Source organism: Diaporthe batatas (genome assembly GCF_019321695.1).
Source record: "Diaporthe batatas strain CRI 302-4 chromosome Unknown Contig00026, whole genome shotgun sequence".
In the NCBI taxonomy this organism is placed as follows: Eukaryota; Fungi; Ascomycota; class Sordariomycetes; order Diaporthales; family Diaporthaceae; genus Diaporthe; species Diaporthe batatas.
In genome coordinates, this window is record NW_025408573.1 from 1 (window position 1) to 15198 (window position 15198).

General features: G+C 45.3%; 3 protein-coding genes across 3 annotated transcripts; 1 reads left to right on the plus strand and 2 right to left on the minus strand.

Annotated features, from left to right (window-relative positions):
* Nucleotides 1–4246: 4246 nt before the first annotated feature.
* KVR01_013392 (uncharacterized protein) lies at nt 4247–4772 on the minus strand (the record flags this gene model as incomplete). The annotated part of the gene is made up of 3 exons (XM_044789771.1): nt 4247–4275; nt 4333–4497; nt 4676–4772. 3 exons carry the CDS (start codon nt 4770–4772, stop codon nt 4247–4249), a joined length of 291 nt encoding a protein of 96 aa, XP_044637654.1.
* A 6724-nt stretch (nt 4773–11496) lies between these two features.
* Nucleotides 11497–12535, minus strand: KVR01_013386 (uncharacterized protein; the record flags this gene model as incomplete). The annotated part of the gene is made up of 2 exons (XM_044794557.1): nt 12031–12535; nt 11497–11966 (listed from the first exon to the last, which is right to left on the minus strand). The coding sequence occupies exons 1-2, from the start codon at nt 12458–12460 to the stop codon at nt 11497–11499; spliced, it is 900 nt and encodes a 299-aa protein (XP_044637648.1). The 5' UTR covers nt 12461–12535.
* A 1181-nt stretch (nt 12536–13716) lies between these two features.
* KVR01_013387 (uncharacterized protein) lies at nt 13717–14968 on the plus strand. The gene is made up of 3 exons (XM_044782708.1): nt 13717–14098; nt 14294–14362; nt 14471–14968. Exons 1-3 carry the CDS (start codon nt 13841–13843, stop codon nt 14888–14890), a joined length of 747 nt encoding a protein of 248 aa, XP_044637649.1. The 5' UTR covers nt 13717–13840; the 3' UTR covers nt 14891–14968.
* Nucleotides 14969–15198: the final 230 nt, after the last annotated feature.

Below are 15198 nucleotides of genomic sequence, written 5' to 3' on the forward strand. Positions count from 1 at the left end.
TATATTAAAAACTTTTATATAATAAAATAAATATTTAAAAATTTAACTTTTATTAACTTTTTATATTATATATAATATAAAATTATTTATTTTATTATTATTATAAAGTTTAAAATTATATTATTATATTATATTATTAAAGTTTATTATTAATAAACTTTTATAATAAATATATAAAGTAATAATTTTATTTTTTAATAATTTATTATAAAATATTAATAATTTTAAAAGAATAGTTTTTATAAACTTTAAAGAAGCTATTTATATAATATATTAAAATATAATATAAAAAAATAAAAAAAAAAAAAAATTAAAGTTTATTAAAATAATATAAATTAAATAAATAAATAAATAAATTTATTAATAAATAATTAAATATTAATTTAAAAGTTTAATAAATAAGTTTATATTATTAATTATAATAAAAAAAGAAAGAAATATTAATTAGTAAAAGTATTTTATTTAATTAATTATACTTAAATAATTTAAATAACTTACTTTTTTAGTTATAATAATAAAATAGTTTTATTAATTTATTTTTAAAAGAACTTACTACTTAAATAATTTATATAATTTCTATATTTAACTATTAGAAGTTAATTAATAATTAATTAATAATAATTAACTTTATTTATATATAAAAATAATTAAAGTAGTATAAATTAATAATAATTAAAAGGTTTATTTATAAGTAGTAAAGCGCTTAGTTAGGTTAGTTAAATTTTATTAATTAAGCCTAATTTATATATATATATAAACCTATTAACTTTATTTATAATAATTAATTTACTATAAACTATTATTTTATATTTAAATTAAAATTAATACTATTTATTATATCTTTAAATCTTTATATAAAGTAATTAATATAAATTTCTTTTAACTTAATTAAAAGTTATTTATAAATTTATAAATATTTAAAATATAGTTTAATATTTAAAATCTATTAATATAAATTTAGTTTCTAAACTATTAATAATAACTTTATATATAAATTAACTAATTATTTTACTCCTTTAAGCTATATTTAATTTTAAGTACTTACTATTATATAAAGGTACTATATATATTTTAAATATATATAAAATTAAAATAAAACTATATTTAAAATAAAAATAAAATTATAAAAACTATATTTATATAAAAATATTTATATAAAGAATCTTTTTAATTTTTCTTTCTACCTTTCCTATTATATTTAAAATAAAAAAATAATTCTTTAACTTATAAAACTTACTTTATATACTATATAAATTAATCCTTTTTAAAATATAACTATAATATAATATAATTATATATTATCCTTCTTATTTATATAACTATTATTATTATAATAAATTTAATTATCTTTAAATAAAATAATAAGTAATTATATAATAAAAAAGAAAATAAATTCTTATTACTTTTATAAACTATTTAACCCTTTTAAATTTCTATTTTATTTAATAATACTATCTTATAATTTATATAATATACTTTATAAGTAATACTTTAATAAAGGTTTTAAATAAAATAAGTATTTATATAATTATATTTTATATTTATAGTTAATATTATATCTTTAATAATAATATATTAATTAACTTTTAAGCTATATTTTATTTAATATATAAAGCTTACCCTTAAAATTTTATTATAATTAGTTAAGGCCGTTAATATTAACTATAGTAGGTTTATTATTAAAGATTTTAGAATCTAGGGTGGAAAGGCCTATGTTGCAATGAGCAGTCAACTCACCAAGAAAGTTTACTCTACACACTATAGGTTAGGATGTATTCTTCTACCTATATTCTTGAAGCTATATGACATTCATACTCGATTTGATATAGTTAGAGACAAGATATACCGGAGATTCTAAGAATGGATTACACCCCTTTTTACTTAAGAATACCGTCATGCTCCTTAAAACACACATTGCGAGGTCGGGTTGCAAGTCGAACTTGGACATTGACGATCCGACCACTGAGAAAGTTGCCACAGCCTTCAATACAACCCACCCGAACTCGTCCACCCACGGCAATTGCCCATCCTCGTCATCCTCCTCTACAACCCCACCTCGCCCACCATGATGCGCAATCATTCTTCTTGCGGTTGACCGATACCAGCCCGCCCGTCGCCACCAGAGGATTTTGCGACCTTCTTTTCGCGATTGGCGCCGGGGTTTTCATTGGCTTCGTTTCTCCATCGAGGAGCTCAACCAGCTACTCGATTGTGTTTGCGGCCCCACTGCCGTTCCTGATGGTCATCATACCTTGCTGGCCGATGTAGTCTTCTGTGATCTTTTTGACAAGCTGAGAAATAGTTCCCGACTTCGTCGTAGTCTGTTCGTATTTAGCGTCGTTGACGCCGATATCATGCTCGGCCAGCAGCGTGTTCCCGGTCTGTGTCGTAGGTGACTGACAAACCGTCAAGGATACCGTTAAACGCCCTAGCCCGTAACTGAGTTACCTGCCACACATCTTGTTGGCGGCTGTTCTTCGGAGGAGGGGGGCTCCATTCTGGAGGGAGCAGTAAGTTCGTGTAAATACTCTCAAGCAATAACAAGAACCTTTATACGGAACAAGATGAGCCGACAGACTTACAGTGCGTCTCGAAACAACTGCAGTAGCTCAAGCAGCCACTGACGTGCCAATGAAAGCTAGACATCTTATACAGATAGCGGTAAGGCCCTTCTGGATCATGATATCAGCCAGAAAATACTTTTCGACGGTGGTTAGGGAAGATTTGACTGTGGGTAGAAACAAGGTCTCGCTCCGAATAGGACTCCCAGTGGAGCCTACAACTGTCTACCGCAGATAGTCAACTAACTCCAGTAAAGCAATATTTTACCCCTTAATTCAGGGAGGGAGCTATTCGTTTCTCATCCTTTCCATTAAACGCCTTGGCCTCATATACCCGTAGAATGGACGAAGAGGCCGGAGCGATCCAGGCGTCTATTCATAAAACCATAGCCGACAGAGGCGAGAGTATTCGATTAGTCGAGTAAATAGGCCATCATTTAAAAGAGGATACTAATATTAAACGCGGTTAGATAGAAAGGTAGAAGTGTTGCTGGCGTTAATAGTGTCCCCTAGTATTCCTGTCAGGCGGGTGCTTTGATGACCACCTGTTTCCTTCGCGCATAATCTTACCGTAAAATGCATTAATCAGAATCTCGATCTAGTCTAGAGGTGGACAGGACTCACCATAGCCTTTCCAAGGCCAGATTAATTTCCTCCACTAAACTCCATCAGTAAGGCTAGGGCTCATCGAACGGGAAAGTTCCCTTCTAGTCCTGCCAGTTGCGCTCTCCTTAGCTGCTACTTGATTACCAGGCACTCTCGTCGAGTTCATTGTCTTCTCGGTGACGACGAGCTCCGCCATGTCAATCGCATGCGAGACAAAATTCGCCAACTCAAAGCCTTCAAATATTGGGTTTGAACCACGGCGCACTTTGGCCGCTACCTGGGTTCTGATGCCGGTATGCTGGTGATTGAATGTGCCGTTCGTGCCTGATTAGGGATCATGCGCGTTTAATGAATGGTCGAGAGGGCTTTATTCAAGACCGAAGCGGAGGGGAAAAGATTTGTTTAAAAAGAAACCCACCCAGCATCGAGTAATGAAAGTTCAAAGAATGACGAACATCTGCTGACTGTGTATGTAACGAACAGACCCAAAAAAGGAAGGCCCAAGACAGAGTGTTATTTGTTCAGCGTTGTTAATGATCGACGTTATTCACGAGTCCCCACCTGCGTGGAATGCCGGTTATTTCACTACAGAGCATCATGGATGGCATGATTGTGCATGTTGGTTGTGGTGGACGATTGAATTAGTTGTTGACTGAGTCTAATGATGCTGATCATTGATTATTGACGACTAATTATTGGCGGTGTCTGAGTGATGTTTCCATTAAGGATTATTGGCGACTGAGAATGCGGAAAAGCCAAGGTTTTATGCAGGACGAGAGGACCTAGAACCCGAAGCGAGAAGAGCGTGCCGTTCAAGTTGATGAGAATGCCTCCCGCTGAGTGTGTTGGTATTGCTCTCCGATCTCGATTGGTGCCCCCATTGCGCACGGCAGATGGGGGGTTAAGCCGGACCGCCCCGTCAAGGCTCGAGATGTTGGCCGGATTTTTTTTTTTTTTTTTTTGTTTTGGAGAGAAGGGTTCTAGGTCCTCGTCGTCCTCCTCGTCATCATGTCGTCGTCGTCATCGTCGTCGGTCCTCCCTTACCCACCCTCCGGTGTTTAAACAGGTTTGCCGGCACCTTAATCTTGCCGGCGATTACGACCGGCCTCTGGGAAATGACCTGTCAGAGTAACCCAGTTTGAATCAAATCTGGCACACAACTTACCGAGGGCGTAGAGGTCGATGATGTCCAGGACCTCGTCCCGGCCGAGGGCGCGCCGAACGAGGTGAACAGCCGCAGCCCTCCGACGCAGCACCCACAGCCAAACCGCGAGGACCCAGGCGAACCCCAGGCACCGACGATCGCGGCCCTCCCGCCCGAGCCGGTCGACTAACGAACGCTATTAGCACACATAAAGGGATCCGTTCTCAGGGCATTTCGTTCTTAATAAACGCACACCCGAGTGCGCGCACGGCCTCGTCATGCAGTGATAAACCCTCAAATATGCGGCGTTGAATAAAACAGTATAATCCCGATAGTATTAATGAAAACATGAAAAGTCACTTACGGCGCGCTTCCACCACGGAAGCCAGGCCAATGCAGAGACCGGCGACAACAGCGAACACGCCGAAGTTGGTCAGGCCGGCAGGCGACAGGAACGACATGATGGGAGATGGGCCGGGGGTTAGTCGAAAGGGTAAAATGATGACTAAAAAATACGTACTATACGTATTGCACCGGAAAAAAAAAGCAAACCAAGCAGCGGCACCAATACCACTCAGAATGCCGAGCAGAAGAAAAGAAAAGAGAACTGAAGCTCTCTCCAGTGCCGGAAGGGGAGGTTTGTTTACTGCTGGAACCCCCGACGATACGTTCTAAAAACAGCAGTTACGACCCGCTTGTGACTCCTGAGACTACCCACCATTTGCAATATGGGAGTGGAAGGCGCAGGCAGCGATCAAAATGGTTGACTGTGCCTCATACGTTAACACCGTGCGCCTCAGGGATGACTGACCGCGAGATCGTTTCAAAGAAAGAATTGACTTCGATGAGTGCCTTGATTTGAAGTATACTATGACGAAGAACGAGCATAAAGACGTTTGTTACGCCTTGACTGAGTTAAGGCCATTGAAAGAGTCTTCGGCGCTGTTAGTGGCAGTACTCTTGCCCCCGTACAACATCCACCGCAACTCCCTTTGATGCTCCATTTGTTGAACTCGAGGTTTGATGGTCCCGTCATGCGACAGTGTCACCTTAAGCGACGAAAAAGGTTTACTTCGGCTTGTGTGCGAAATAGAGTTATACCGCAAGTATGGCAGAAGTGATCACGGACCTGGTCTCCTGGCGTACTCTTCTTCATCAGCAACTGCGCTCGGTCTCCGCCATTTGGCCTCGGTGAGGGCGTAGGTATTGGAGGTGGTCCCGTAGTCGGCGACGAGAACGACGATTCTGTGCAGCCAGCCGGCGGCTCCGGGGCGCTTCGACGAGGGCCTGCCCAGGTGGGCACGGGCTTCGGCGCGTTGGAGACTGCGGCGCTTACGCGATCGCGTGCTCATCGATGGCGACGACGTCCAAGCTCATCGCGGCCTTCAAGGCCATGAGCATCCGCAAGGACAAGGGCATCAGCAAGGAGGACATCGCCACCTTCAACTTCCAGCTCGTCCCGCAGGGCGACATCTCCCGTTGCTGTTGAGAAACACATGAAGGCGCCCGGCTCCACTACTTTGTTGAGATCGGACACAACTGCCCCACATCGACGAGCAAATCATAACAGATATCTCCGACACCTCCACACCTGGAATGCTTGAGGCTTGATTGATACCACAAGAACGGCCAAGTTATTGGAATTTATATCCGACGAGGATCTGTAGATCTCAATAACTGTTCACCTGTTTACGAGAACACCTTGAGATGTGCGGGGAGGAAGAACAAAATTATCGAAACCACTAACTTATATGCTGAGTTTACTCATGAAGATAGGGACGTCAATTCCCTGGCTTCGTATATCTGAATGGAGCATGAAATGTTTCACTTCCACGAACGGCACGTGTTGCATACTGTGTGCTCGGCTCGTGACACACTTTCATGGAATGAAGGACGGAACAGCGGATGAGATTGAAAACGAGTTTCAGTTGGTGCTGTCAAAAGAAAGGGTGCACATATATGGGCGCCAAACAACTGGCTTGCAGTTTGTACTTCAAGTTGACCTATAGCTAGTTTTTCCTAAGGTGTTTATTTGGTTCGTCCCTTTATTTTCCCCCATTCCACAGCAACAACGCGACAGCAAATTGTCCGGCACCGCAAGCAACAAGGGCAAACATTTGGCGACTATAGCCTTCCGACAAAATGTGCTTCGCCTCATGCCACACTTCTGGTGATATTTCTATTTCTACTTGATTATAAGATTCAATTACCTGAGCAGGGTCAGAAATTCCAAGCCCTGATAGATGTGGAATGACGAAGCCGTTGAAGAGGGCCGTCGTGATAGCCACTAAGACCGTGCTGCCGATAGCTCGGAACTGGTTTGCGGTTCCCATCCCCACGGCTTTGGTCATGTCAGCTCATGTTATTCGCGCGATCTTGTGGACAGGGGGTGGCCAAAGAACAAAATTCACTCACCATGATCACGTTTCTCAGCAATATGGGGAATGTTGAGAATGAGGGCTTGAAAACTTATACCGCACCCGAGCCCAGCGATGACTTGGTATGCATAGACTTCAGGGGGAATTGCAATGAATGACCCACTTGTGGCCAAAAGGGCATATCCAATAATTTGTAGCATCGCACCCAGCGTGACTGAGTAAATTGTTGGAACCTTCGTTCTTTTCGCAATGGCAGCACTGAGGATCGTTCCTGCTGACAGACCGACTCCAAATGGTATCAGACGCACACCTGCATCCAAACTGGACAGCCCGCCTACCAGCTGGAACCTCTGAGGAAGCTGTAAGTTCGTCACCGTCAATGGTCCACCTTGAAGGATTATGCCACTATTTGCAGAGAGATTAGCGCTTTTTGTCAGACTATGTTCCGTGTGCGTGAAGGGAACGAAATCTCACAGTAGTGTGCCCACCATAGCTCGGCTCGTGAGGAATCGCCAGGGTAGAATGGGCTCACGGGTCGCATCTGCAAGCGTCACGCGACGTTCCCAAACAACAAGCGCAAGCCACAACAGAACGGAGACTACCAAAAGGGTAATGACATATGCGGACCCCCATGAGAACCGCGAGCCTGCTTCCTGAAATGCAGCGACAATGGACATGGTGGCCAGCAGAAGCAACACAGAGCCGGGGATGTCCAATCTCTCCAGGGGCCGTGGTCGATTGGATGGTTCGATTGGATGAGCTCGCTCCTGGTGGTAAGGAAAGCCAGCAGGAATGCCTACGATGGCTAAGGCAAGGCCCACAACGCCAACTGGCACGTTAAAGAGAAATATCCATCTCCAGGTCGTTACAGAGCTGATCCCGCCTCCAGCTATTGGTCCTAGGACCAGGGCCAGCATGACTGCGAGGCCCATGTATGTCATCTGGTTGGGATACTTCTCAGGGGGCACAATCTCAATAGTCAAAATAGTAGCTAGAGCGTAGCTGCCACCGCCGCCAATGCCCTGAAAGGCGCGCAGGATAATCCTTTACCGTAAAATCCATAAGCTATATGTCGTCTTCATAATGGTGGGCGAAGCTGGAGGTCGTATGTAGCGACTTACAGTTGTGTCATAGTATGAGCTGCAGCACAACCACCTGAGAACACGGTAAACAAGAAGATGGCCAGCACGTAGACCGGCTTCCGACCGAAGATGTCGCTGGCCTTGGCCACTATAACAACAAAACCTAGTCGTCGTCAGGATTCGGAAACGCCACAGAGGTTTTGATCCTTCCCGTTCCAAGGACGTGGGAGGCACTTACTAACATAACCCAGGAAGTAGCTAGCTAGAACCCAGCTCGCCGTGTCGAAGCTGCCAAGCTCCTCGGCTATCGCGACCAGTGACGTGGTGACGATGAAGATCTCAGTCTGGACCAGGAAGAGCATGGTGGCGTTGAGACAGGTCACCATGACTAGGCGCGAACTGTGTAGGTGACGGCTGGTGCCGCTTGTGCTTGCGGCCGGTCCGTCACCTGTCGGCGAGCTCGTCCCCACTTCATCCTGGGTGCCCAGAACGGACCGATCAGGCGACGAATTCATGATCTAATCAGCTCGGAAGTGTTATACACTCATAGGCTCAATGCCCAAAACCAACTTTACGTCCCCTAGGAGTTGCAGGGAGGACAGTAATCCGCGCCGATTATTTGGAACTCACTGAACAGTCAGAGATACCGTAGGACGGATAACAAATACAAAAGAGTTTAAGCCTAACACAAAGCTGTGTGAATAGACCGAACATAGATTCGTATGTACATAATTTGAGAATAAAGCCGCCCGAAATTATGGTCGGATTTGAGGAACACGGTTCAGGGATGGGGTCCACAATAGGTTTTGCAAGGGGAATAGACGTGCCTGGGAGGGGGTTGTAGCGCGTCTGGAGGGGACCGAGTGTGCGCCGCTTCAAGCGAGAGGAGTGAGATGATCTGGGTCGGGTGCGTGAAGGATAAATAAGAGTGCCTAGGTACTCCGCGCACCTAGACAGGCCAGGGTAAGCAGCCAACCGCATGATCTTATGTAGTACATGTACCACACCTATAAACAACCCTTCTTCCTTCAAATGAGTGGGCGATAGTTCAGGAAATCCTAATATCATCCCATGAACTCTTCTCCGTTGAAGTTCTTTTTTCTGCCCTTGCTTCGTATACTTTAGATATCATGTTTGTCTGGCCATGTTTTGTCTCACTAGCCACGGAACACATGTGCGCTGGTACGTGCATGCTGTCAACACGCTTGTGGAATGTCCCTCGGCTTTAACCTGGCCATACTGAACCAACAGACCAACCAACAGACCAACCAACAGATCTCATACCGGAGCTTGCAGGACGGTTTTAACCCAACTGTCCTGTGTACTAATCTTGGGATTTGACATTGTCAAAACTTTCCACTGAACTGCCAGCAAAGCGACATGAATACTTTACTGCAGTATGCTGCAGGCATCCTCGCCACCTCGGTAGGATCTTGATTCATCACTGAGACTGCTGCTACTGACCACGCTTGCTCGGCTGTTCTCAGATTCTCATTTTGATCAGCTCCCGACTTATTTTCAGCCCTCTCAAGACGTACCCGGGACCTTGGCTTGCCCGACTCACAAATGCATACACCGGATGGCACGCTATCAAAGGAGATGTTCATCTCATCACATACCTAGATCATCTCAAGTATGGTAAGAGCGTGGCCGCTGGATGGGCTCATTTGAGCCAAGGGCACATTTGTCTGACAGCCAGTAGGACCTGTGGTCAGACAAGCTCCGGACCGACTCGTTTTTAACACTTTCACAGCCGCCCAGGGTGAGTTTTAATCTCAGGCGCAGCCATATACTATCTAGCATACGGATGCATGAACGTAGTGCTAAGCAGAAGCTCCGTCAGACATATACCTAAACCCGCGAATTGCAAAAGCATGGATTTATGCCAATGCCAGGTTTCGAAGCACACCCAGTGTCTTTACGGCCACGGACAAGGGAGATCACCGTCGACGACGTAGGGTCGTCGGGCAGGCGGTTTCCGAGCGCTCAGCACGCGAGTTCGAGCCGACTATGATATCACAGATCGATGTCTTCCTCTTGCAGATCCTGCGCGCCAGCCAACAAGATGAGATTGTTGAAATGACATCTCGGTGCAAATACCTTGCCATGGACATCATCGGCCTCCTTGCTTTCGGTGCCTCTTGGAAGACACAGACCGAGGAAAAGTTGCGGATCCTGCCGAGGGCGTTCGCCTCCCTCAACCCCCGCGTATACCTGTTCATGAACTGGCCAAAGACGCACAAAATCGATCCGGGTGTGCAGTGGCTGGTCAGGGAGCGGGTCGAGAAGTTCCGCAGGATCCTGGCAGGGATGATTGCTGACCGGATGGCCCTGCCCATAGATGCCAAGCACGATCTTTTCTCATTCGTGGCAGACGACGAGAGGGTGGACCAGGCACAGCAGGAAGGCATCCGGAAGAGCGAGATATGGGGGGAGGCGGGCGTGTTTGTTAACGCAGGCAAGTGGCGCGACTCACCGGTCTCAATCATTGATCCTAATGCTACGGTCTTAACATTGCTTCTGCACACAGGCGGCACTACTACAGCCACAGCTATCTCGACCGTCTTCTACTACTTGTCACGCCAGCCAGCTGCCTACTCCCAACTCGCCGGCGAGGTGCGGATGACGTTCTCTTCGGGCAGTCATATCCGTTACGGTCAGCAGCTTTCGAGCTGCAGAACCCTCCGGGCCGTTATCGACGAATCGCTGCGAATTTCACCTCCGACTCCCGGTGTGATGTGGCGCCAGAAGGATCCCCTCTGCGACGAGCCCCTGGTCGTGGACGGGCACGTCATCCCGCCAGGGACGCTGGTGGGTGTGGGCACCTACAGTCTGATGCATAATCCTGAATACTTCCCCGACTCGTTCGAGTTCCGCCTGCAGAGATGGTTGGACAGGGACGATGACACACCCGAGGAGAAAGAAGCAAGAGCTATCATGCGACGTGCCTTTGTCCCATTCATGCTTGGAGATCGCGCTTGTGCCGGTAAGGCTGTGGCTTATATGGAGATTAGCTTGACTGTCGCTAAGACGCTGTGGTACTTCGACTTCGAGAAGGCCCCTGGCAAAGCCGGTGAGCTTGGCAGTGGACAAAAGGGGGCAGGCGGGGGTAGGGATCGGCCGGGCGAGTATCAATTGTACGACAGATTCATGGCAGAGCATGAGGGGCCGAATTTGAAATTCCGGCCACGGGAGAACTTCTGGGAGGAGTTGTTCTAGGTGTGCCACTGTGAGTCAGATATGAAGACTTCAATATATGTCAGACAGCCTATTGGGCGCCAGTTCCGTCTTTCAGTCACCCTAGGCTGAAATATTAATAAATGGACTTGTGTAGGACGTATAACAGACTTATCGACCCCGGATTTCAGCCGCCTGGATTGGGTGACCGATTCAACATTCGCTCTATCGCCAACATCTCCGCCAGGTATACAATGATTGGTCCTGCCAATCAAGCTCTGTTTAATATATGGGATTGTAATTTTATATAGACCGAGATACATAGGAGGATATAATCACACATTAACGGTAGAATTTCATCTAAAAGGTTTATAAAAGCTTATTATAAAACTTCTTACATATTTAAATATATAATTATATATTTTAAAAAAATATTTTCTATTAAAATATAATAAAATAAAATTAAAATATATTATTAATATAATTTAAGTTATTTTAAATATTTAAATAAAAAATAATATAAACTTATTATTTAATCTTCTAAGCTATTAGCCTAAGGCTCTACTAGCTGAATCCTTTTCAATAGTCTTCATTGCTCTCTTCGCGTCTTCGACGTATCTTAACGTGAGCTGAGTCTTAACTTCCGGCTTAACTTCATCAAGACGCCGCTTCCAGAATCCCCATCTCTCAGTGTTCAAGCCTGGATAACCAGTGAATAAGTTAAGGCCACGGTACGATCTCTTCTCTGCTTTGTCGTACTCTTGATTTTGGAGGGTTTCGTAAAGAATTCTTCGCCCGGCCTGGATGACCCACTCGCAGGCGACTGCGACCTTGCAGTCATTTTCGTCTGCATCGGCACCGAAACGGTCTTCTAGGCCTTCTCTTAGCTGCCATATGGGAAAGTTTATCCACCGATTCAGCCCAGATCCGAACAGACGGGCATTGAAAGAATTGAGGTTGAGCCACTCATCGGGACTCAGGACCTCGTCCGCCTCATGACCTTCCTCCAAAGTGAATCCTGAGGAAGTGACCATATGTTAGCGGGGCAGAAGCATGGACTTGGGATACGTTGGGGAACTGACCACACCAGCCGTCCCTCATTCTTATCTTCTGTGCTACTAGAAACCCTTCCCGCCATGTCTCCTCCGGCGACTCAGTCATCAGCCTGACAGTTCCGACGAGCAATTCCTGGCCGATGTTCCGACTTGGGGTCTGCTGAGCAATGCACATGAAGATCGAGGCCAAGTTCTCGAAAAAAAAGGCATTACGGTTCTTGTCCGTAGATAACGGTAGAATTGTTTGGATCTTGGTGAAAAACACTTGTGCCGCCTCATGAACTGATACTGAAGAAGAGGTTTGATGAGAAATAGACTTCAGACCAGTCTCAAAGGCGTACACAATCTGCTCGGGCTCATCGTCGATCATGGGAGGCAAATTACCACTCAGAGACTGCAGATCCGGTTCATCGTGAGGATGACCGGACTGGGTTAGTTTTCGGGTGGCATTTACCATGATTGATGAATTGCGAGATCAAAGGCGATGAAGTAAGAGGCAGTGTGTTGAAAGATATGCGGGTGCCACCTAGGCAGTTTGTGATGATAATGAGCTTGAAGTGTGGTGGCCTGTTGATGCGGGGTACTCCGAGGCTGCAGCGTTTACACAGTACCTCCGTAGGCACTTATTGGTGGGAACACAGTATCTAAATTCGGGTGCTTATTCTTCAGCGCCGGTCCAACAATGTATGGGTCCCCGGCCGATCAGCCGGTGTGGCCCCTAACTCTCCGAGGCCGCCGTCGATCCGATTGGCAGAATTGCTGTGTTTGTTGAACAAAATCACATTTATTATTTGGCCGTTGGGGGTGGCCAGTCCTATGGCCATCCCATATTTCAGCCTTCCAAGGCTACTTCTGTACCTACCTACTTTGCCACCAACTGACATTTTACTATCACCATTTTATATGTCTGGGGAGTAGAAACGAAACCACCCCGCTTTGGTAAATATTCAACAATCGCCCTCGTTACTCTAATACCAACCTGGATCCAAGCGACGCAGCTAGGGAGGTGCTTACCACGCTAGTCAGGCTTCGAATCGCAGGAGCCCCTACCTAGGTAGCAAAAGACCATAAGTGAAGCCAAAGAGCGCGGAGTAGGGCATCCTAGTCGGTGCCCCGAAACAATAAAAGGTACAGAGAGTTTGTCGCATCAAGCTCAAGAACCTCAAAACGATGGTCTGTCGTGATTGATAAAGATAACTACTACTATCATTATAATCCCGATGTGCCTACTTCTCAGGATATTATCAGAGGAGTATACAACAACAATAACCGAAGCAAGTTGCATGTGACATACCACGATCTAACAAAGGATTCTGGCGACGGCGGAAATTATTCGTTGGCTAATGACCCCCTAGCTACACACAAAAGTGACGGGTCACCATCGCAGGAATCATCCGGGGGGGGGGGCATTAGGAGAATAGGGGACGGGGACGAAATATTAAAAGTAGCAAGACCTGTGTGCAAGAAGACTATTATCAATACTTGCTGCGATGTAAAGCAAATATACCCTTAACAGACCACAACAACATCCGAGTATTCTGACTTGTCTACAGATTGCGGTAACGGAATGGGAATGGGCGCCGTTGCTGTTCAAAGGCGGAATCCGCTAACGGGTAACCCGGGTGCCGCGTATTCTTATCCCGAGGTTATGCACTATCATTGGCGTGTCACGTTGCTCGGCATGACGACAAAACCCCGCCGGAGTACTTAGTCCCCTTTATCACTGGCGAGGGATTTCAGCTTGCTCCCACAAGCACACCCAGGCGCTCTTCATCCAGTTTGAAAAAGCAACTTCTCCCAGGTGACATTTTGCAAACACGTTGGAGCCTCAAGAATCATGGCCCCGCTCAAGCCGCACTGGACACAGCCGTCCCACCCTGACTTGCTGCAAGTCATCGTCAGTGAGGCCGAGTTTACCTCGAAAAGCGTATCTACCACCGCTGCCGCTCCCTTCGCCGTCCTTGCGAAGCTGTCCTTCCCTCCCTGCACCCTAGCCAAATCGCCGGCCTACTCCACTGTCCAGATTGGACGAAACAGGCACCTCGAACTCAACAGCGATCTGCTCTATCTCAACCACTCCTGCGAGCCTTCTCTGGTCAGTCTCCTTCCCAACCAGCGCAGGCCGCGGCAGACCGAGACAGCCCGAGGTCTTCTCCCCCTTAACAGTTATCAATGGGTGTTGTAGTGGGATGATGAGAGGACCCGCCGACACGCTTGAGGAACGGGCATTCGATGACCCAATCTCGTATTGTCGAGTGTATTCATTGACGCAGAATACATGCCCTAACAGATTATCGACACAGCCAACATGAATGTCCTGGCTGGGCCCAAAGGGCTAGAACCCGGAGATGAACTGACTGTTTGTGTGACCCTCGACGTCCCCACACTCACTCCGCTTTCCTAATCGTGTCTTCTGAGATGAATGAATCCACTCACATCGGACGCGTCTGTCATTGAAAACGTTTAGTTCTTCTATCCCTCCACGGAATGGGACATGGCGCAGCCGTTCCATTGCGTCTGCGGGTCCGCCGCTTGCCGCGGCAAGATCGCCGGCGCCAAGGACATGACAGCGAAACAGCTCGAGGGTCTGTGGCTCAACGGCCACATCCGAGAGCTCAAGGACCAGCAGCAGGTGAGGAAGGAGGTCAGTCCAGGGGAGCATGCAATGGGAGAACATGGATCCCCCGAGAACTTCGCCCACGCCAAGATCGACGGAGCCGACGGGGACCCGACCGTGCGAGCGCTCCGGGACGCCTTGGGTCATGCTGAGAAGGTTGTCGAGGCAGCCCGTGCGGCTCTGTTGGGCTACATCGGTGCAGCAGCGCGCCGCGGGCCAACCTCTCGCGAGCTCAGCGGCGAGATGGGTGGAGACACGGTGGTGGTTTAGTTTGGGCTGGATGGATAAGTTGCGGCGAGAGGGGCTCATACAGGACAAATAGTATAAATACATTAGTTAAAGCTTAAATTAATATTATTTTATTAAAGTTATTATAATACTTTATTAAATTAATAAAGTTTCATTATATTAAGAAAAATAAATTTATAATTTTATATAAAATTAAGTATTTAAATAAATTAATTATATTAATATTTCTAACTTTTTTTAATATAAATTAAAAAGATTTATAATTATAATTTTTTAATAAATCTTTATTTAATTATTTTATATTATTATAATTTTATTATAAAAATTCT

Coding starts and splice junctions, on each gene's coding strand:
- KVR01_013387 (XM_044782708.1), top strand. CDS start 13,841: ATGGCCCCGCTCAAGCCGCACTGGACACAGCCGTCCCACCCTGACTTG. Junction 14,099..14,293: donor ACTCCTGCGAGCCTTCTCTG/GTCAGTCTCCTT, acceptor ATGCCCTAACAG/ATTATCGACACAGCCAACAT. Junction 14,363..14,470: donor AACCCGGAGATGAACTGACT/GTTTGTGTGACC, acceptor GAAAACGTTTAG/TTCTTCTATCCCTCCACGGA.